This window comes from Sordaria macrospora, chromosome 6 (genome assembly GCF_033870435.1).
Source record: "Sordaria macrospora chromosome 6, complete sequence".
Taxonomy (NCBI): Eukaryota; Fungi; Ascomycota; class Sordariomycetes; order Sordariales; family Sordariaceae; genus Sordaria; species Sordaria macrospora.
In genome coordinates, this window is record NC_089376.1 from 3,546,750 (window position 1) to 3,568,324 (window position 21,575).

Sequence of the window (21,575 nt, forward strand, 5' to 3'; positions counted from 1 at the left end):
TTTCTCGGTATTCTTTCTCCAGCAGTACCATACCTATTCCCCTTCTTTACCTTGACATCAACAGAGTGCGTCAGGTCCATTGTACCCCCTACGTTCTCGACATATGTGAGTTCCGGTTTATACGCATCTTCATCATTTTCATCTGATGGTCGGCTACAATCCTTGAATTGGAGGCAGTCAAAGTCAGCAATGTTCTAGAGCTGACAACTTGCTCCACCAAACAGACCAGACCCAAGAAACCCAACCCCGCTTTGCACGACCGAGAAGTTGCAAGACGTGGGTTCCCTTTGCTGCCAGCCTCCCTCAGCTCGATACACAAAACACCAAAAATAACAACAGTCCGTCACTACCTACAGACACCACCATCAGTACCTATATCAATACAATACGCACACTCAAGTACCGACACGGACACACAACGCGACCTGCTGCTGCATGACGTCCGTGTAAAGCACCCTTCTGGCATGATTTGCGCCAACCGTTCCCGACGACATTAGATACAACACATCCAAGTTGCGAACGAACGAACGAGACGGCCGACGGCCCCAGATGAAGCCTCGACACTGTCCCCGATAGACACCTCCGATCCCATTTTCGATCGATATCCCCGGCCCGGGTAACGGTACCCCACACGCGCCATGCTTGAAGGTCTCGTTGCCGGGTTGCTTAACCGCTTCCTGGGCATGTACGTCAAGAACTTCGATCCTACACAGCTCAAGGTTGGCATCTGGTCCGGCGACGTCAAGCTGCGCAACCTCGAATTACGCCGCGAAGCCCTCGATCAGCTCAAGCTGCCCATCAACGTTGTCGAAGGTCACCTCGGCGAGCTTACTCTGACAATTCCCTGGTCCAATTTGCGCGGCGCCCCCGTCAAGGTCTACATCCAGGATGTCTACCTGCTTGCTTCGCCCAAGGAGGAGGCTGAGTATAACGAGGAGGAAGAGGAACGCCGCAAGCAGCGCATCAAGATGGAAAAGCTGGACTCTGCCGAACTGCTCAAGGAGAGGAATCAGGAAGGTCTCAGCCCCGAAGAACAAAAGCGCAGCCAGAGCTTTGCCTCGAGCCTCGTCACCAAGATTGTCGACAACCTGCAGGTGACCGTCAAGAACATTCACGTCCGCTACGAGGATGCCATCTCGGCCCCGGGCCACCCCTTCGCCCTCGGTCTCACTCTCGAGGAGTTCAGCGCCGTCAGCACCGATGGAGAGTGGCAGCCTACCTTCATCCAGGACTCCACCAAGACCACCCACAAGCTAGCTACCTTGGGCGCCTTGGCTGTCTACTGGGATACGGACGCAACACTTCTGGGTCCGGGACGCGAAGCTGTTACGCCGGGTTATCAACCAAAACCCCATGACGAAATCCTCGCCGGCTTCAGGTCTATGATCGCCAAGACAGATGGCGACCTCCCCGAGAACCATCAGTTCATACTGAAACCCGTCTCCGGCCAGGCCAAGCTCGAGCTCGATAAAACAGGCGACTCCACCGTTCCAAAATTCAAGGCAAACCTCCTCTTTGACGAAATCGGTGTCGTGCTGGACGATTATCAGTACCGAGATGCTCTCATGATGGTCGACTTATTCCACTACTTCATTCGACACCAAGAATACAAAAAATACCAACCAAAGGGCGTTCGGCCGAAAGAAGATCCCCGTGCTTGGCTCCAGTTTGCCGGTAATGCTGTCCTGAGCAAGATCCACGACCGAAACCGGAGGTGGTCCTGGGACTATTTCCGCGAGCGACGAGACGACCGCAAACGATACATTGAGCTCTTCAAGAAACGCAAGCAAGGCCAGCAACTGTCTCCTGAGGAGAACGATGATTTGACGAAACTCGAGTGGAAACTCGACTATGAAGACCTGCGGTTCTGGAGATCCTTGGCACGCAATCAGCTCAAGAGAGAAAACGCAGAAGCCCTCAGGAACCGCCCTCCCCCACCGGCTCAACCTCAACAGCAGGGCTGGATTGCTTGGGCCCTTGGCTCCAAGCCTAAGCAACAGCAACAACAGGAAAAGCAGCAGGAGGACGAGAATACCCAAATCACAGAAGAACAGCGCAAGGAGCTGTACGAAGTCATCGACTGGGACGAAAAGACGGCTCTTGCCGCTGAGGTCGATGTGCCAAGAGACACTGTTCAGATGCAGCTCGAAGCATCTCTCAGCACTGGCAGTTTTACTCTCAAGCAGAACCCACATGGTGATTCAAGAGATCTCATCAGTCTTCATTTCGATGTCTTCAAAGCCAAGGGCCTCAAACGCCCTGACTCTTTCCTTGCTGACGTTAGCCTGGGTGGTCTGCGTGTCAATGATGGCACCACACCCAATAGTCTGTTCAAGGAAATTGTCCGCGTCAAGGATGCTCCTGATAACCAGATAGCGCATCGCATGTCCATTGCCGAGCTTGAACAGAACAGCGACGAAGCTTTCTTCCAGTTCCAGGTTGAACAAAATCCTCTGGATGGCCAGGGAGATATTGCAGTTACAGCTAAGCTGAAGCCGCTCGAGATTGTCTGGAACCCCAATGTTGTCGTTGGCGTTGTTGACTTTTTCCGTCCTCCCGAGAGACACATGGATTCCATCAACGCGCTCATGGAGACTGCTGGCGCCACGGTCGAGGGTTTGCGCGCGCAGACCAGAGCTGGCCTTGAGTTTGCTCTCGAGGAGCACAAGACGCTGAACGCAAAGCTCGATCTTCAGGCTCCTCTCATTATTATCCCCGAGAGCATCACCAGCAAGATGTCCACCTGCCTCATCCTGGATGCAGGTCACATTAGCGTCAACAGTGAACTGGTGGACAAGGATACGATGAAGGAGGTGCAATCGAAACAAAAACAGACATTCACAGACGAGGACTTGAAGACGCTCGAGTCGCTCATGTATGACCGCTTCCTCGTCAAACTTTCCTCCACGCAGGTTTTGATCGGACCGTCCATTGAGGAGACCAAGAAGCAATTGGTCGACAAGGATGACAAGATGCTGCATATTGTCGACAAGATCACCGTGGATTTTGTGGTGGAGACATCAATCCTTCCCAAGGCGCCGAACTTGACAAAGCTCAAAGTGTCTGGTCACTTGCCCGTCTTGCATGCCAGTGTATCTGATGCCAAGTACAAGAGTTTGATGCGTATCATTGACGTTGCGATACCGAAACTCGCTGGAGCTGACGCCCCGTCGCAACCAACAGGTCAGCCTGGTCCGCGTCCCCGTTTGGCGAGCAACGCTTCAACGGCATCACATAGGTTGTTGGAGCATAGACCGTCGACCCAACTGCTACCCTTCAGTACCAGTCATCAGCAAGCCATCATTCTGGATGACGATGACCTCGACGAGGACGAAGATGCTTTTGAAGACGCCAAGGATGGTTCAGCAACTGATCAGCTAAAGCTTCAACAACGCAATTTCGAGTTCAAGTTCGCAGTAGATGAGTTGAAGGGATCGCTCTACCGTAGTGATCCAGATGGAAAGGCACCTGACCAGCTGCTTGTCGATTTGGTGGCTCAGCGCTTTGACCTCCAGTTCTACATTCGCCCCTTCGACATGTCTGCTGAGGTTTCTCTCGGATCGGTCACCGTGGATGACTTCGTTGATAACCCGCCAGCCGAGTTCAAGGCTATCGTATCGTCTGGCGATGTTGAAGAAAGTGGAGAGATACAGGACTTGGTCCGCGTCAAATTCGTCAAAGTCAGGAAGGATTCGCCCGAGTTCATGCCTGTGTATGATGGCGTTGAGACAAACCTGGATGTGGCAATTTCCACCATCAATCTTGTCGTAACACGCAAGACGCTGCTCACACTTCTTGACTTCGTTCTCGTCACTTTCACCAACACTGCCAATCCGAATCCTCCTCCTCAAAACGCGATTACTGATGATGGCTCGGAGACCAGCATCGAGGTTGAGCCTCCAGCCTCACCGCAACAGACTACCGACGGTGCAATTCGGGTCAAGGTTGATCTTAAGAGTATCAGGTTGATTCTGAATAATGATGGCATCCGTCTAGCTACTCTGTCGTTCAACCATGCCGACGTTGGTGTGTTTATTCTCGGAAAGACCATGCGTGTTGCTGCAAGACTGGGCGATTTGAACCTTGTTGACGATGTCAATCTTGGTGTCTCCGAGGATTCAAGCATACGCCAGTTGGTAGCCATCCAGGGAGAAGAGCTTGCCGATTTCCGTTACGAGACGTTCGACGCTGGTCGCCCCGAATCGTATCCTGGATATGACTCCTCGATTTTCCTGCGGGCTGGGTCTGTCAAGATCAACTTCTTGGAGGAGCCTTTTCGCAAGATTGTCGAATTCCTTGTCAAGTTCGGCAAGATGCAGGCTATCTACAACGCCGCTCGTCAAGCTGCTGCTAATCAAGCCAACCAGTTCCAGCAAAGCCCGAGCAAGGTCAAGTTCGATGTTGTCGTCAAAACTCCCATTGTCGTGTTCCCCAGAGATGTCCGCCCCGACCGGCCCAAGCGTGATCTCATCACGGCTTATCTTGGTGAGATCTACGCACAGAACAAGTTTGTACCACTCGACGACTCGGAGAATGCCGATATCGCCATGAAGTTAACTGCAGGAATTCGCAACATCAGACTCACTTCCAACTTCCATTACACTGATGGCCAGGAGGAAGAACTCGAACTCATCGACAAGGTTGACCTTGGCTTCCAGATCACCTATGCTGAACACAAGGAGGGTATCAAGCGGCCCGATTTGGAGATCGAGGGCAACATGTCAGATTTCAATTTGCGGTTGACCCAGTACCAACTAAACTCACTGCTTGAGATTTCGCGTTCTGTCCCTGCTGCCTTTTCCGGTGACTCCGAACAGAACAGGCTCGATGCCGAACGCGAAGTCGATGACAGGACCCTTAGTAAGGCCAGGACCATGTCGGGCTTTGACGATAACGGCGGCAACGAACAGCTCATTGACCTGGGCCCGGAGCTTGGCCCGCAAGCTGAGACCTGGACGAAGTTGGATCTCATTTTCACCGTCAACACTATTGGTTTGGAGTTGATCAATGCTCCGGAAGACCAGCCCGTCGGTGATCTCGATACCGCGAGTCTGTCCAAATTCAGTCTCGATTCCAGCAGACTGAAGACTCGTATGGACTCCAACGGAAGTCTCGAGGCCGAGTTTGTCATTCAGTCTTTCACAATCTACGATACACGCCAACGTGAGACGAACAAGTTCCGTCGCATCATGACAAGCGGCAACAAGGACGTTCAGCAGTTGATGGCCAGCGTCACCATGTCTGGAGGAAAGGAGAGGAACATCATTGCCATGGTCGCCATTGATAGCCCTCGCGTCATCTTTGCACTTGATTACCTTTTCGCTATCGGGCAATTCGTCACTGTGGGCCTGAAAGTACCGGAGCCTGAGGTCCCAGAGAAAAGCCCGCTCGACACACCTGATGATATGAGCGATGCAGAGTCCATGGCAGTTTCATACACCGGCAGACGGTCTGATAGCATCGATCAGCGCCGTGAGCCCCCTGACCCCCCGACGGAGCCGCCGAAGGAAGAGTCTAAGATGCGCATTGCCTATCGGGTTAACGTGGTCGACGCTCAGGTTATCCTGATTGCCAATCCGCTCAGCTCCAGTTCCGAGGCCATTGTCTTGGGTACCAAGCAAGTTCTTCTGTCACAACAGCATGCATTGACATTCCAGATTTCCGAGTGTGGAATGTTCCTGTGCCGCATGGATCGTTTCGATGATTCACGCCTGAGGATCATCGACGACTTCTCAGTTCAAATGTCCATGGATACGTCAAAGCCCTTCACCACCAACATTCATGTGGATATTGAGCCGCTTATCCTCAGAGTGTCGCTTCGGGATATTTTGCTTGTCATGCAAATTGTGAGCAAGGCATCGGAGCTGTCAGGCAACGAATCCACTGAGCCGAAGGGTACTGCGTCGGATCAGAAAGCGAAGCAGCTCAAATCTTCCGGCATGAAGCAACGAACCGCCAGTGGCAAGGGAACATCTACTGTCGCGAACAAGTCTAAGCGCACGGGCACCAAAACTGTGGCAACCGATCCGCGGTCCCAGAAAGGAGGCCAACAACCGCATGATATCACCAAGACACCGCCAAGATATGAACAACTCACGGCAGCAATTGAAGGAATTCGGGTTGTCCTCATTGGAGATGTGCATGAACTTCCTATTCTTGACTTGAGCATCAAGTCCTTCTCGACTAGCGCAGAGAATTGGTCTTCGAACCTTAAGGCGGAGGCAGCAATCGAGATGTACACCAACATTTACAATTTCGCCAAGTCGGCCTGGGAGCCGCTCATTGAACCCTGGCAAGTGGGCTTTGGGGTTGCCCGTGATCAAAGTACCGGCTTGATGTCAGTCGACGTCTCATCCAAGAAGACTTTCGATGTGACTCTTTCAACTGCTAGCATTGCACTGCTCTCCAAATCAATGGCTTTCCTCACCAAAGATGAGGACGTGCTAGGCAAGCCTCGTGGCGTTGAAGCGCCATACCGTATCCGCAACTACACCGGCTTCAACATCATCATGCAAGCCAAGAGAGAGAGCACCGAAGAAACCGCACCCCTTCGTCTTGATGATGGCCAGGAGACTCCATGGAGCTTTGAGAATTGGGAAAAGGTGCGAGAGAGCCTTTCTGGCGAAAGCAACAGCACTAGCAATGTGGCCATCCAGTTGGAGGGTAGTGGCTTCGATGCAGTCAAGAACATCCGAATCAATCGCGAGGGAGAATTCCTTTATGCCCTCAAGCCCAAGACCGATGAGGTATTGCACAAGCTCATGGTCGATGTAAAACTTGGCACAGACAACGTCAAGTATGTCACTCTGCGCAGTCCGCTGTTGGTTGAGAACGACACAGACATACCAATTGAACTTGGAGTGTATGACGCCCAGGAAGGACACCTGCTCAAGATCGAAAAGATCGCCCCTGGCGAGAGCAGGCCTGCCCCCGTCGGCGCTGTCTACATGAAGAGCTTGCTCATCCGCCCTGATCCCGGTTTTGGCTATGGCTGGAGCACTGATACACTCTGGTGGAGAGACCTGTTGAAGCGTCCGACCAAGACGTTGATGTGCAAGGGTGAACATGGCGACCCCTTTTACTTCCAGCTGTCAGCTCGGTATGACAAAGCCAACCCAACAACAAGGTAAACTATTCTTTGTTTTTACATATCTGTGGCTGCTGTCGGTACTAACAAACGCCAGAAACTATCCGTATATGCGCTTGAAACTCTCCGCCCCCGTCACCATCGAAAACCTACTGCCCTATGACTTCAAGTATAGGATCTATGACAAGAACACCAAGAAGGACTGGTCCAACTTCCTTCGCAAGGGCGGGGTTAGCCCCGTGCACGTCGTCGAGCTGTCCCATCTGCTCCTCCTTAGTATCGATATGCAGGAGACCGTCTTCAAGCCAAGCGAGTTCGCGATCATAAACTCTGGCACCTCTGAAGACTTCCGCAAGGAGACAAACCTTGTATGCAAGGATGATTCGGGCCTGGCGCTCCATCTGAAGTTGCATTACTTCCGCATTCCCAACAGCGGTGGCGCCTTCAAGGTCACTGTCTACTGCCCCTACATAATCCTCAACAAGACGGGGCTTGATGTAGGCATTCGGTCCAAGGGCTTCATGCAGCATGCCAAGGCGGCGGCTGGCCAGCTTCTGGTTGATGTCGATGAAAGCCCTCGCAAAGCCCAGCCGCTCATGTTCTCCTTTGGTAGCGACGACCACAGGAACCGCGCTTTGCTCAAGATTGCCGATTCCGATTGGAGTAGGCCGCAAAGTTTCGACGCTATCGGTAGTACCACCGAGGTGGTGCTCAACTCGCCCTCCCGCAATACCGAGATCCATCTGGGTGTCACAGTCGACTCAGGCCATGGCAAGTACAAGATGGTGAAGACAGTCACTCTTGCACCAAGATATGTCATTCAGAACAGGCTCGGCGAAGACATCAATATCCGAGAGCCAAGTTCGTCGTCACTACTTGAGCTTCAGACCGGCGCTCTTCGCCCGCTGCACTTCCTTCAAAGAGGTGCTGTCAAACAGCTCTGTCTCTGCTATCCGGGCGTCGATAACCAGTGGACCGCTCCCTTCAACATCTCAGATCTAGGCACCACGCATATCAAGATTGCTCGAGCCGGTCAACGGCAGAGACTCATTAGGGTTGAGACACTCATGGAGGAGTCGACCATTTTCTTGAACTTGACCATGGAGAAGAAGAACTGGCCCTTCTCGATGCGAAACGAGAGTGACACTGAGTTCACTTTCTACCAGGCCAACCCGAATATCGACGAGGACGGCATCGAAGACCGCTCCGGCTGGCGTCCCGTGCGTTACCGCCTTCCGCCCCGAAGCATCATGCCCTACGCGTGGGACTTCCCGGCTGCCAAGAACAAGGAGGTTTGCATCAGTGCCAATGGCAAGGACCGACATGTGAAGCTGGCAGAAATTGGTAACCTGATTCCGATGAAGTTCGTTGGCGCTAATGGCCAGACCAAGGTCATCGACATCAATGTCACTGCCGATGGACCGACGCAGACCCTGATCCTGTCCAACTTCAAGCAGTCAAAGAGTTTGTACAAGCAGAAGTCTAATGCTGGCTCGACAGACCGTGGTATGTTTGAAGCGAAGGAGTTGGATACAGGTGTCACCTTCCGCGCGCAGTTAAGGCTTTCGGGCATTGGCATTTCGTTGATCAACTCCCAACTGAAGGAACTGGCCTACATCACCTTCAGAGATGTGCAACTTCGGTACAGCGATTCACATTTGTACCAGACTATCAGTCTGGCAGTCAAATGGATCCAAATCGACAACCAGCTGTACGGAGGCATCTTCCCCATGATCTTATATCCCAGTGTCGTGCCGAAGCGCGCGCAGGAGATCGAGGCCCACCCATCGTTGCATGCCATGGTAACTCGCGTCAAGGACGACTCGTATGGTGTTGAGTACATCAAGTATGCAACAGTTCTCTTGCAAGAGATGACTGTCGAGCTTGACGAAGACTTCATCTATGCCGTGCTCGATTTCTCCAAGGTACCGGGTGCATCGTGGTCTTCATCCGATGAAGAGGACAAGCTTTGCGATGACAACATTGACGTGCCGCAGCCGAAGCAACTGGCGGCTGGCCGTGACATCTACTTCGAAGTGTTGAACATCCAACCGATGCAGCTCGACTTGTCGTTTGTGAGGACGGAGCGTGTGAACGTGGAAGACAAGACATCCTCAAAGAACCCAGTCATGTTCTTCTTCAACGTCATGACCATGGCCATTGGCAACATCAACGATGCCCCCGTCCGCTTCAACGCCCTCATGCTCGAGAACATGCGCGTCTCTGTTCCGGTTCTGATCCAGAATATCTCGAATCACTACAGTCAAGAGGCTCTCTACCAGGTACACAACATTCTGGGAAGTGCCGATTTCCTGGGCAACCCAGTCGGTCTGTTCAACAACATCAGCTCTGGATTCGCCGATATCTTTTACGAGCCATACCAGGGTCTCATCATGTCCGACAGGCCTGAAGATTTCGGCATCGGTCTAGCCCGCGGCGCCGGTTCCTTCGTCAAGAAGTCTGTTTTCGGCTTCAGTGACTCCTTCTCCAAGGTCACTGGTAGTTTCGCCAAGGGCCTCGCGGCTGCCACGATGGATAAGCAATTCCAGGACCGTCGCCGCATTACACGTGCTCGCAACCATCCCAAGCATGCCCTTTTCGGCGTCACCTCAGGCGCCAACAGTCTGTTTACCTCTGTTGCTTCGGGTGTTGGAGGCCTTGCCCGCAAACCGCTCGAGGGCGCGGAGCAGGAAGGTGCTCTCGGCTTCTTCAAGGGTATCGGCAAAGGCGTGGTTGGTCTCGCTACCAAGCCAGCCATTGGTGTCCTAGACTTTGCTTCCAACGTCAGCGAAGGCGTGCGCAACACCACCACCGTCTTTGACGGATCCGAACTCGACCGCGTCAGACTACCAAGATACATCCCCGCGGACGGTATTGTCAGGCCTTACAGCCAGCGCGAGGCGCTTGGCCAGAGCTGGCTCAAGCAAATTGACAACGGCAAGTACTTCGATGAGCAGTACATTGCCCATCTTGAGCTGCCAACGGAGGACATGGTTGTCATGGTCACGTTTGCACGGATCTTGCTCATTAGAAGCAGGAAGTTGCAGACGGAGTGGGACGTGCCGCTGAAGGATGTACAGACTATTGCAAAGGAGAGGACGGGCTTGAGCCTAACTCTGAGAGGAGGAACCAATGGCCCCTTCATTCCAATCGGAATGGAAAGTGGCAGGACCTTTATCTATCGCCAGGTGGCGATTGCCGTGGAGGAGTTCAATCGCCGGTTCCGTGGATTGGAATAAAGGAGGGGAAAGAATGGTTTGATGAATGATGTGATGCGATCAAGGTATGAGATGGGGACAGTCGGTTTTGAACGGGGAACTTGTTTTGTTGTTTTTTTGGTTTGTTACGATGCTATGAGGACGAGAAAATGTTGACATGAGCTGTCGTGGTGGTTTATTTTTTGGCATTGCTTTTTGATGAATTGGTTAAGCCGGAACGAAATCAGAAGAGGGTCAGGGTGTCGTTGATGATACAACGATGCACGATTCCCCTAGAACCGAAAATATATTTACGTTCTTGATTCTTCTTTCCACCGCTTCATATCGTTGCACAACTCTCCCCCAAATAATATTTTCTTGGCACCCGCTGTTAGTCGGTTGTTAGCGGCCAAGCCAAGAACTACCCTTTTTCGATGCCTTTGGGTGCCTTAAGGCTATCAATGGCTTAACCCACCATTTCGACCTTCGGCGGAGGGATTCTGGAGAGTTGACCTCCGTCTACGACAACGCCGGTAGCTCTCGAAGCCGAGCTCTTCGACAATATCTACTACTCGGGGAAGATAAAGGGGCGCCGAGGATAGTACCGTTCACCGGGCACAAGCCGCATCGAATGACAACCACCTCGAAAACTCTGCCTTAGGACGCCGCTTGCCGGACCCAAAACGGCTGGGCCGCATTCTAATCGCTATATCTTCTTCGATCCTCAATGATATCGACAACCACATCTACTATCTCCTTTCCGTGCACGGGCGCGGACAGGAGGGCTCAGCCCGAGCAGCAGATGCTGATTGGGGCCCCTAACTAAGGTATCTCTTTTCGGGGGCAACGAATTTATCTGGCTTTAAGCCGTGGTTTGCGCTCTACTTTTTGGGGTTATAGAGGGAGGACTTGGGTTCTTTCTTGTATCTATTCCGGTAGCTGTCGCACGTCTCATGCCCTTCGGGAGGCGGAAGTAGACGTTAAAAATAACAACAACAACAACAAAAAGCTTCATATCGCTGCACGGCGTTGTCGGCACGTTCTTCGCATCCTAGCTCCGAAGGCCTGTTGGTCACATAGTACCTTTTACAGGTTTCTGTTAGTGCAGTAGCCCCATCGCATGCTCCTGTCACCCAGCATACAGTGGTGCACTAACAAATGTACATTCACCATTCAAAATTCTAGCCAGACACAAGTACAAACACCAATTCCTTGCTCACCTCGAAATGATGCTCCAAATAATTCGATTCAACATTTTACCTCTTGTGGGCTTTCTAACGCACAGCATCCTCGAAACCTACTGTGAAACGATTCGTACTCTCAGCGCTTTCCTCCTTTGGATTCCAAGCCAGGCACCACATCATCGGCAGTCCCATTCATCCCTTTACGGCCCTCTTGTTACAAAAATATCTTTTCCATGATCTCACACCATCCGTGAGATCATCTCCATCCATCCATTCATCATTTCACTTCCACCCGCCTCCCCTCCCCTTCCCTTCCCTCCCGTCTTCTCCTCTTCCCTCCTTCCCTCCCAAAACCTAAACCTCCCCCACCTAAACCTTCACAACCTGCCCCTGACCAAGTCCATAAACCCCCACCCCTACTCCCCTTCTTTGCACCTCCTTCTCCGTAAACCACAAATAAACCAACACTAAAGGCCACGCACTCCCACACAAGAAAGCACCCACCACACTAACCAAGTTAGCCCCCCTTTCGCCATGCTCCCCCGCCCAGCGCTCCAGAAGCTTGACGGCGGCGAAAATCACGCCGATGCCGTAGGCCGAACACGCCCAGGTTATGCCGAGGATGATGTCGGCGGTGCGATCGGCGGGGGAGAGGACGACGCCGGAGGTGTCGGCGAAGGGTTCGGATAGGGAGAGGTTTTGACCCATTTTTGGGGTGGTTTGTCTTTTTTTTTTTTTTTTTTGGGAGGGGGGAAGAAGGGGCAAGAGGTGAGGTTGGGTGGGTTGTGAGGTTTGGAGGTTGGAGGTTGGAGGTTGGATATGTCCGCGTGGTGATGAGACAATAGGTAGGTAGGTAGGTAGGTACCTAGAGGTAGGTAGGCCGAGGGTTGGATGGATACTGTAGTTGATTTGTAGGTTTATGAGTTGTGTTTACAACAAACAAGGTGATTGAGATGCTCAAAAACCAAACATGAAATGTACCGGGAGTCGATTAAAGTGTCGGAGAAGATGAAATGTAGAATTAAGTCCTTGTTGACTTCCGGGTTGGTTCAGATGATCGTGAATACGACGTGGCGAGAGCGGACGTGGAAGATGGTGCACACTATGGTAGGCGGAAAGCGGGTGTTGAGAAGTTGAAGTGATGATATGAATGAATGTTTGGTCGGCCGGGACTCGGATCGCGAACTCAAACGCGACTAGATGCTGAAGAATGTCGGCGAAAAAAAAAAAGAAAAAAAAAAGAGGTAGACAAAGTCGACAGTTTGCGTGTATTCGAACCAGCGAGTAACGATAGATAGATAGACGACGACGACGACGACGACGACGACGACGACGACGAATGGATGAATGAATAAATAAATAAATGAATGAATGTAATTGCCCAGCAATAATGAAAATTGAAAGGAACTGAAAACACGGAACTGAAAAGACGAAGCTAAGTTGAAGTCGTGAAGAACAGCCCAAGGAAGAAAAAAAGAGAAGAGTTGAAGCGAAGAGAAAAAGGTTCACCTTCACGTCTGAAATTGAAGTCCTTGAGGAATGGAGAAGAAGTCACAGAAAGAACTAAACTAAACAAGGGCAGGCAAGGATGTTTCGGATCGCGGATCGACCGTGAACCTCCCCTTCGCTTCGCTTCTCTTTTTCTCTCCATCTCCAATCCCGACATGGCATGGGCTTCCTCGGTTGAAGAAGACCTGCTTCTCTCTGTGGTGTACACAGGAAGAAGGAAGTTTGTCTCATGACATGACGACCCGAAACAGCCCCCTTGGAAGTTCGTCGCGAAATCCCTGCGTTTAATTGGTTGACTTATAGCCCTATCCAAGTCATTCCGAAGCAACAGGTGTTGCAGACCGCCCAGGAAGGCCATGTTAGGGCGTTTTAGCCGCCTGTAGCGCTGCAACATGGACTGTGTAGGTGTAGACTGTTTGGCACGACTCCGGGTTGAGGTTCGCGAAATGGAATTATTCGGTCGAAAAAGGGAAAACCTGAGCTGCCAACGTCACGTCAGGTATCGCAGTTGGTGATGTAAATAAATGGGTTTGAATTGAACCTTCGTCATATCATAAGTTTACTGTAGGTTCGTTTGTGTGGCACTCTTGTAAACCTTTTGTTAGCTTTCAATGCTGCCACTGCCTAAAAACCCGTGATACAGCGCAAGTCCAAGATAAACATGTTTGCATACATGCTTTTCTTTCTTTCTAAATATCAACCATGTTCAAGGTATCCAAGAAACTATTTCCGTACCGGCTATTCCTTCCATACAATTGTCCGGTTTCTCCTGCTCTATGATAAACATGTCTATTTTCGTTACTCCCCTCGACATATGCTTTCCTTATGGCTTCGGTCGGAGGAACGGATGTGCTTCGGTATTGAACACGTATTCGTCGAGGTTAATGATATTGGGAGGGGAGAAGATCAAGTAAAAGTACTTGAGAGTCTCGGCCAGCCAGAAGCTCTGTAGCAGGAGGTATGTTAGTTAATGCCACCACAAATATTTCCCCGGGGAAAGGGACACTTACCTCCATCGAGTCAGTCTTCGTAGTCGGACCCTTGACCGTGACATCGGCAATCGCCGAGTACGCTAGCTCCGTCTCCGTGGCGTTCACAATGCTTTCAAACATCTGCCAGGCCAGATCGCGCAAGTCTTCCTTGCCCGTCATGCGGTACAAGAGGAAGATACTTTCGATGGCCTCCGGCCGCAGGATATACCTGCTGTCGCGAGCGCTAGCAAACCCCTTCTTGAGATTCTTGCTGCCCTCTTTCTTCCACTTGCCCTCGTCCCATGGGCAGGGGGCATCCCAGGAGCCACCGCAAGGAACCATGTTGAAGATCTCGGGCATGACGCCAGTAGGGAAGGCATCATACGCCCATCCACAGCCGCGGGCCAGGCGCTCGCCGATGTCAACATGCTCGTTGATGTCGAACAGCTTGCCGCCGAGACCAAACATGCCGCCGGTAAAGCAGGTTAAGTGCTGACCCTCGGCTACACGGTCAACCCCGTCAGGTTTGGCAAAGGCATCGCCGACGAACAAGATGTCGTGTTTCTTGGCTTCCTCGGCGGGCAGCATGGGCCGGAAGAGCATGTGTTTCGTGACGACGTCCATGGCGGCGCGGTGCATCTTTTCGTATTGCGGCGATAGACCGCCTAGGAGGGCATGCATCTTGGGTAGATACTCGTACAGAGAGTCGGCGAGCGCGCCAAGGGTAAAGCCACTCTCCCCGTCCACGCGCTCTTCACGGAAGTTGATCAGCTTGGGCCACATGCCGGGCAGCTTGGACTCGTTCTGGGTGCGCTCGAGAAACTCGGTGATGCGAGTGATGGCGTCGAAGTATCGTTGGTCGCCCGTCAGCTGGGTGAGACGGGTGAACTCGAGCGACAAGGAGCAGGGAGAGGCCGAGGGGTCGTTGGTGCCGGCCACCTGGACGCCGCGCTTCGCATCCTCAAAGTTGAGCCAGAAGCCGGGCATGCGGTTCGGGGTGTCAAAGCCCATGTAAAGCATGTTTCCCAGCTCTGTGGCCTTGTCGAGTAACGCCTGCTCTCCGCTGAGATCGTAGGCGCTGAGGAGGCCGCCGAGGTGGCGGATGGTGGTCTCGAACATGTTGGCCGAGGTTTCGGTGGTGTTTTGCCAGTCCAGCTGGGCAGCGGCGTCCGCGGCGAGGTAAAAGTCATCCCACAGCTCCATAATCCATAGTGTATCGAGGGCGTCAACGAGCGTGGCTCCCCAACCGCCAAAGGTGGTCTTGCCCTTGCCGCTCACGGGGGCGAGCTCGTCGCGAAGCCATGCGTGCTCCTTGTAGCTATTCCAGCTGCGTTCGAAGACGGCGCGAACTGCCTTTTGTCGGTTTCTTGTAACGGGATCGTGGACGTATCGGGAGAAGTCGTGCTGAACGGTTCTCTGCGGTCTGGGGGTGCCGGTCGGTAGCTTGTGCTTGAGCTCGACGGGGAAGTGTTGCTCGACCTTGGTCCAGTCAAAGCTGCTCGGCTTGAAGGTGACCTTGCGCCTGCTGTCTGGTGGCGGTTTCAGTACCGGCTGGGCTATCGGACGGCTTCCATCTGGTCGCGGCGCTGTGAGAGAGGCTTTGGCGGAATCGAATGGGTGGACGAGGAAGAGGACGAGGAGAAAACAGGCGACGCCGGCGACGAGGCGCAAATGTCGTGAACTGGCCATTTTCCGGCGAAAGAGGCGGAGTCTGGAAAGGAAGGAGAAGGAGTCGGCCGAGGAATTCATGTCCCCTCGATGCGTATAAGTGATGGGAGGGGCAGTTGGACCATGCTAGCAACGCCAACGATAATAGAGGTAGTTACACAAGATGGAAGAGTGTTCAGTGATGATCGGGCAATCAATAATGATGCCACGGTTCGCGACACGACTCCAGGCTTGGTTCGCTTCCATCTTGTTTGCGCCTCAATCCATCCATCGTTTAAGCGGGCCAGATCGTCATTGGCGGGTCGCTACAGTGGAAAGATGGGCGAAAGATGTGTGTCAGTCCCTTCCCTTTCAGGGGCATGAGACGCTGTGCCTCTTGGAAACGGAGGTCACTGGCCGGGGAAGGTTTCAACATCTCCAAGGTTCTTGCCGGCACAGCGACCTCCGCTCCGTTGGCGTGCATTCAGGGGAAAGCGGGAAGTGGAGAGTGAAGCAACCAATCGCACAATTGACTAATCATATCCTCAGGTCTACCGCGCGTTAATCTGCGCATGTGCACAAGTTTTATACACACTGTGAAGGATGCATAAGTGCGCCGGGTGCGCCAGCTCAGCATCAACATTTTCCACTCTTCAACATCGTCTTCATCCTGCGGACATCACTCTGACATGTGCCTCATTCCCGGGTGTCAACATGCGCCTTTGCAGGTCAACCTTTCCCTGGGTTCAGTACAACGCGGAAAGCAAATTCGAAATGATGACAACTGGAACGAGACAGCTGTCCAAAGCACCTACGGGCTCCAACATGAGACGATGAGCTCCGGTCCTCATGATGCCACCCTTCGTTCGCCTCTATCTATCTCCTACACTTTATAGTAGACAACGGTGAGTTCCCGTCGGCTTTGCATTGACCATGATGGCTCGCTGCCTAGCAGGCACTTAAATTCTCTAGCGTCCAAACTACCAGCCACCACATCTTCATGATTGGGACAGGACAGGGGACGGCGACTAAAACGGCCAATTTCCCCGGTTTGCTTGGGAATCATAGTCTCCTGCGTGTATGGTAAGCGCTAAGCGAAGGGTTCAATGGATGATATGACTGGGTAGCATGATCGTCGCCAATGCCATGAGCAAACTTTGATACCGCCTTATGAGGCGGCCGCGTCCTCCCTGTCTGTGCCACAGCTTCTCGTCTTTTCGCTCTTCCTTTTTTCCCTTGTTTTGGGTATTGCTCCCCTTTTCATGTTCCCTAGACCTCATGTTGTTGACAGAGCAATGCCGTTCATGACCTCAAGCCTCGTGCTTGCCCTCGGGGCTGCAAGTGTCCTGGCAGCCGATTGTCCTTCGCCTCTATCTTTCCCCATCACTACCAAGCAGATTGATCCAAAAGTTCCTGATTCGTTTATGAGAGGTATTTCCGTAAAAATCGGTACTCCTGAACAGACAATTTTGGTGAATGCATGGCCGTAAGTCTTGTCAGATCGAATAAGACGGGCTGCAGGCTGACATGGTGACATCTAGGGATCTCAATAACACATACATCTACGACCAGCAGATGCTCTGCGACCCGAGCATCATATGGAACGATGAGATCTGCTTTGTCCGAAGGGGAGGTATTTATCACTACGAGGATTCAAAAACCTTCTCAAAGTACAATGACTTCGCCTCGGCTGGTGGAGCCACCAACGAAATAACCACCACGGGCACCGAGCTCGGCGTCAAGAAGCTCCTCACATCCTCGCTTGCCGGTGTCGAGACACTTTCAGTTGGCGGATCCGATGCCTCTTCCGTTACCATGCCGATCGGCATCCCACGCCTGCGATGGGACGGAGGCTACACCATCCTTCACGCACTAGGACTAGGAGCCAACTCGACCTACCTCAACGCCCTTAGCCAGAGCAAGAAAATTCCGTCACGAGTATGGTCATATTTCTGGGGTCGCCAATGGGGCAGTGGCGCGCCGTTGGATGGTTCCATTGTCTTTGGCGGCTACGACCAGGAGAAAACCATTGGCAAGAATTACACACAGCCACTGGACTACAGCGAGTCAACTGGATGTTGGACGGGCATGAAGGTCACGGTGTCCGATCTTGTACTCAACTATCGGAACGGAGATGACGAGAGCATAATGCCGCGAAACTCGGCTATTCCGGTCTGCATTGTCCCGCAAAGACACTTGCTTCTGGAGGCTCCCGGGTTTGTCATTGACAACTTTGAAAAGGCCACCGGGATGGTCAGCAAAGGCGATTCATTCGGGTTCTACTGGGGCGGCCAGGTTTATAACAATACGGCCAATCCATCGTGAGTGTCATCTTTATCCCCATTTCGAACGATTTTCCTCTAACGCGAAAACACAGATACTACGACGGCGACATGACCATCGCCCTTTCAAACGGCCTCAGCATCCGGATTCCCAACAGCCAACTCCTCGTCCCATCCGAGGAAATTGCTCGGAACGGCTCGTTCATCACCGAACCCAGCCGCATGGAACTGCCCATCAACCGCCTAGGCACTCAACCCGCCACCCTCGGCCGATTCTTCTTTACCTCCGCTTATCTTATGGTCGATCACGAGGCCGAGACCTTTACCCTGTGGCAGGCCAACCCTACGGCCAAGAGCAACCTGGTCGCCATCAGCCACGCCAAGGACTCTTGTGCAAGCGAGGCTACAGATGGTGGTGCTGGTGATGATACATCCGGCGCTGATGGTGCGAAGGGTGAATCTGGATCTGGTTCCGGTGATAACAACACTCCAGGCTCCGACGCGGGTGAACCGACTACCAAGACCCCCGTCGCCGCTATTGCCGGAGGAGTAGCTGGCGGCATTGGCGCTCTGGCCATCATCGGAGCCGTGGCTTTCTTCCTCGTGCGACGACGCAGAGCGGCAAATAACGCCCAGTCTGGCAAGAGCTCATCTGGGGACGGAAACATGACAGACGGATCGGCACGTGGCTTCCCACCAGGAGTCCGAGAACTGGAAAGTCAGTACCAACAGGCTGTTGGGGAGTTACCCGTACCTGGTGGAAACTACAAGTATGCTGCAGCGGTTGGGGCGCAACAATACAACCCCAACGGAACACATGGACAGCAACAACCTCAGTATTATGGGGAGTATTACAACAATAAACCTGCTGAGGTGCCAGGGCCAAGTTGGGTTTATGAGCTCGATAATAGCAGTCGGCCTGTGGCGCCCGTGGAGCTTTCGGGTGGTACTCCGAGGTTTTCTTAGGAGCCGGGTCAGCGGCCGGGTTGGGGAAGGGTCGTAGACGCGTTCAAGGGCCTGACCTGGACGAAAGCGACGAGGAACAGAAGTAATGCATAATATTCTTGTACATGTACATATTCATTTTTTGGCGGAGATACCCCTATAAAGTATGCGGTTTTGGTTTATGAAAATTCATGACTGGCATCTGTCTATCTACACGACATTACCCTTTCACTCGACCTTTGATCACCTTGGTTGACATTCAAGGAAGATACATGGACGGAACGCCGTTTTTCCTCCCCCCCCCCTCCCCCCTCAAACTCCATTCAAACGACCAGACAAACCAATTCTATGTCCCGTTCTATTCTCAGCGCTGACCTGCAATGCTTCAAACACAAAGTCCAGCGGCTAAAGCAAACCAATGACAATCCCATGTGGGTGGCAGTACCAATCGGTACCATTCTTTCAAACACATATACCAACCATCCACAGCCAATCGACTCCCCCTTCCCGGCACTCTCCGGGGCTTCGGATGTCAGCCGAACTACGACATCAGCTGTGGCCCCGCAATCGTGCATTCGAGCATCTGGGTTTTCTTGGACGTTGAGATCTTAGTATGGGTTTCTCGAAGACTTGGGCCCGTAGAGAGCTCTAACTGAAACAGTGAAAGATAATCAGCGAGGGGAAATGGGAAGGGATGGGAGGTTTTATTTGCAGGTATTCATAGTAGGATAACTGCTGTGCCATGTGGTATCATGGAGAACCTGAAGACACATGTCGGCTCTCACTCAGATGACGTTGGACCAAACAGTCTGGCACGACCTTGCCAGACGACTTTCCACCCCGCTCAAGTTTTCCACTGCCTACTTTGTACCTCCAGTATATGGGCAGCTATATCACCAGAACTATAGCCTGTCTCTTTCTCATATATTCTTCCCCCTCTTGGCCACGGCCACTACACCGTTCTTTCGAAGTCTTACAATGTCCAGTATCTCCCCTCATGCACCCATCCATCATCACAAATCCCTTCCCTATTCCTGAATCGGCACCAATCCCTCCCCTATTCCAGAGTCAATACCAAGGACAAAGACAAAGACCAAGGCAACAACAGCAAAAATGTCACGAACATCCCAAACCCTGACAAACACAGACCTAGCCTTTCTCCTCTGCACCTTAGCCGCAACCTCTCAGTCTCCAAAAGCCAGCATTTCGTTCGTAACGGACTACGGCCTTGTTCTTTCTCTTGAGCCTGATAGTTCTATCAGCATCAGCCTCCGAAAACCAACAGAATCCGAAAGCTCAAAGCAGTCCAGCAATCCCTTTGACAGTACTACGCCCATCAAATCACAGCAACTATTTGCTTTCTCGCCATCCATTCCTGGGGCTGAATTCCACAATGGCAGTATCGATGGGGTGCTGTTCAGTCCTGTGTCGTTGTTAGGCGTTGGGATGGGAGGAGCGAGTATCACGCCTGCGAGGAGTATATCATCTCCGATGTTAACGAGAACATCAAGTCAAAGTCAAAGTCAAAGTCAGCGAAACATGCCAACCAACTCCAACACCAACACCAACTCTAACTCACCGAAGATGAAGATGAAGATCAAATACTACATCCGCCCCGGCCTAGAGGTCAATAGTTCTTCGCACATGTATTACACCGCTTCCCCTTCTACAGCAACACAAGATCAACCACATCCACATTCACAACCACAACCACAACCACAACCCGCCGCCAACATGAACATCAAACAACAGAAACTCCGCCTCCACCGCGTCAAACTCTCCCACCTGCAATCTCTCTATCACCACGCCCCTTCCACTTTCAGTTCAAATTCAAGGTCAAGCTCACGTCCAAATTCCAATTCCTGGTTCGACTCCTACCTCGATTGGATCGACCGATTGGAAGATGCCCTTACCCATCAAGCTTCCCAGGCCCTCTCCCGCTCCCAGCAGCAGCAGCAGCAGCAACAGCCACAAACACCCACCACAGCCCTACCTTTATCACCAATACCTCTAGGTGGAGTTCAGGGGCAGAGGAACGATGGAAGTAGAAACGAAGAGGGGCCATTCACTGACTCAGGCGAAAAATCCCTCTGGCTCGTCGAGGGACTGTTACTAGCCAGCTGGTTATCGCTGCAAGAAGGGGTGGAGGGGGTTGAGTATTTACCGCTTTGTTCGATTTCTTCAGGGTCAGAAGGAGATATGGGGGTTTATCGGTTGGAACAATTCCTGCACGAGGGGATGGAAGATGAGAGAGTAGCTATGGAGGATTTGGATGTGGAGAGGAAGGGGAATGGAAAGCCTGGCAACAACGCGGGGGAAATGATGGGGCGGTTGTTGGAGATTATTCGAGGAGCTGCCGGAGATGGAGATGGAGCTGAGGAGTGATTCCATGTGGGAGATGCTGGTGCTGATGCTGGTGCAGGTGCAGGTGCAGGTGCAGATGCAGGTGCTGACAGGGAAAGACGGCCCTGGACGGAACAACGAACATTGATCTGATCTGGTCTGATTTGGATATGAAGTAGGAAGATGCGCATGTGATGTACAGCCTGCGATAAGATGAAAAAGGTGTATCGTAGAGGACGGCAGGGGAGACGCCAGACATGTGAGCGGGGATGAAACAAAATTCCACTTCATCCTGAATTGAGGGTCGTACCTTCAATTCCTTCCAGTTCCTCGGCCGCTGATCGCTACTGCGGATGTCACCAACATAACCACCCACACACCTCGACCTCCTCCTCAAACCATTTAGGTTG

At 52.4% G+C, this 21,575-nt stretch overlaps 5 protein-coding genes across 5 annotated transcripts; 3 read left to right on the forward strand and 2 right to left on the reverse strand.

Annotated features, from left to right (window-relative positions):
• The first annotated feature begins 335 nt into the window (after positions 1–335).
• Positions 336–10,956, forward strand: SMAC4_09548 (uncharacterized protein). The gene is made up of 3 exons (XM_066090970.1): positions 336–806; positions 876–7,099; positions 7,185–10,956. Exons 1-3 carry the CDS (start codon positions 639–641, stop codon positions 10,324–10,326), a joined length of 9,534 nt encoding a protein of 3,177 aa, XP_065947580.1. The 5' UTR covers positions 336–638; the 3' UTR covers positions 10,327–10,956.
• Positions 10,957–11,518: 562 nt separating this feature from the next.
• Positions 11,519–12,176, reverse strand: SMAC4_07613 (uncharacterized protein; the record flags this gene model as incomplete). The annotated part of the gene is made up of 1 exon (XM_003351366.2): positions 11,519–12,176. One exon carries the CDS (start codon positions 12,174–12,176, stop codon positions 11,838–11,840), a length of 339 nt encoding a protein of 112 aa, XP_003351414.1. The 3' UTR covers positions 11,519–11,837.
• Positions 12,177–13,481: 1,305 nt separating this feature from the next.
• On the reverse strand, positions 13,482–15,834 carry SMAC4_07614 (uncharacterized protein). Its single transcript, XM_003351367.2, has 2 exons — positions 13,988–15,834; positions 13,482–13,923 (listed from the first exon to the last, which is right to left on the reverse strand). The coding sequence occupies exons 1-2, from the start codon at positions 15,695–15,697 to the stop codon at positions 13,801–13,803; spliced, it is 1,833 nt and encodes a 610-aa protein (XP_003351415.2). The 5' UTR covers positions 15,698–15,834; the 3' UTR covers positions 13,482–13,800.
• Positions 15,835–16,202: 368 nt separating this feature from the next.
• Positions 16,203–19,000, forward strand: SMAC4_07615 (uncharacterized protein). Its single transcript, XM_066090662.1, has 4 exons — positions 16,203–16,500; positions 16,568–17,081; positions 17,137–17,916; positions 17,973–19,000. Exons 2-4 carry the CDS (start codon positions 16,858–16,860, stop codon positions 18,841–18,843), a joined length of 1,875 nt encoding a protein of 624 aa, XP_065947581.1. The 5' UTR covers positions 16,203–16,500; positions 16,568–16,857; the 3' UTR covers positions 18,844–19,000.
• Positions 19,001–19,935: 935 nt separating this feature from the next.
• On the forward strand, positions 19,936–21,540 carry SMAC4_07616 (uncharacterized protein; the record flags this gene model as incomplete). Its single annotated transcript, XM_003351369.3, has 1 exon — positions 19,936–21,540. One exon carries the CDS (start codon positions 19,936–19,938, stop codon positions 21,205–21,207), a length of 1,272 nt encoding a protein of 423 aa, XP_003351417.2. The 3' UTR covers positions 21,208–21,540.
• Between the last annotated feature and the right edge of the window lie 35 nt (positions 21,541–21,575).

Coding starts and splice junctions, on each gene's coding strand:
- SMAC4_09548 (XM_066090970.1), top strand. CDS start 639: ATGCTTGAAGGTCTCGTTGCCGGGTTGCTTAACCGCTTCCTGGGCATG. Junction 807..875: donor TCAAGCTGCCCATCAACGTT/GTCGAAGGTCAC, acceptor GCCCCCGTCAAG/GTCTACATCCAGGATGTCTA. Junction 7,100..7,184: donor TACTTCCAGCTGTCAGCTCG/GTATGACAAAGC, acceptor AACAAACGCCAG/AAACTATCCGTATATGCGCT.
- SMAC4_07615 (XM_066090662.1), top strand. CDS start 16,858: ATGTTCCCTAGACCTCATGTTGTTGACAGAGCAATGCCGTTCATGACC. Junction 17,082..17,136: donor ATTTTGGTGAATGCATGGCC/GTAAGTCTTGTC, acceptor GGTGACATCTAG/GGATCTCAATAACACATACA. Junction 17,917..17,972: donor AACAATACGGCCAATCCATC/GTGAGTGTCATC, acceptor GCGAAAACACAG/ATACTACGACGGCGACATGA.
- SMAC4_07614 (XM_003351367.2), bottom strand. CDS start 15,697: ATGAATTCCTCGGCCGACTCCTTCTCCTTCCTTTCCAGACTCCGCCTC. Junction 13,924..13,987: donor CGAAGACTGACTCGATGGAG/GTAAGTGTCCCT, acceptor CTCCTGCTACAG/AGCTTCTGGCTGGCCGAGAC.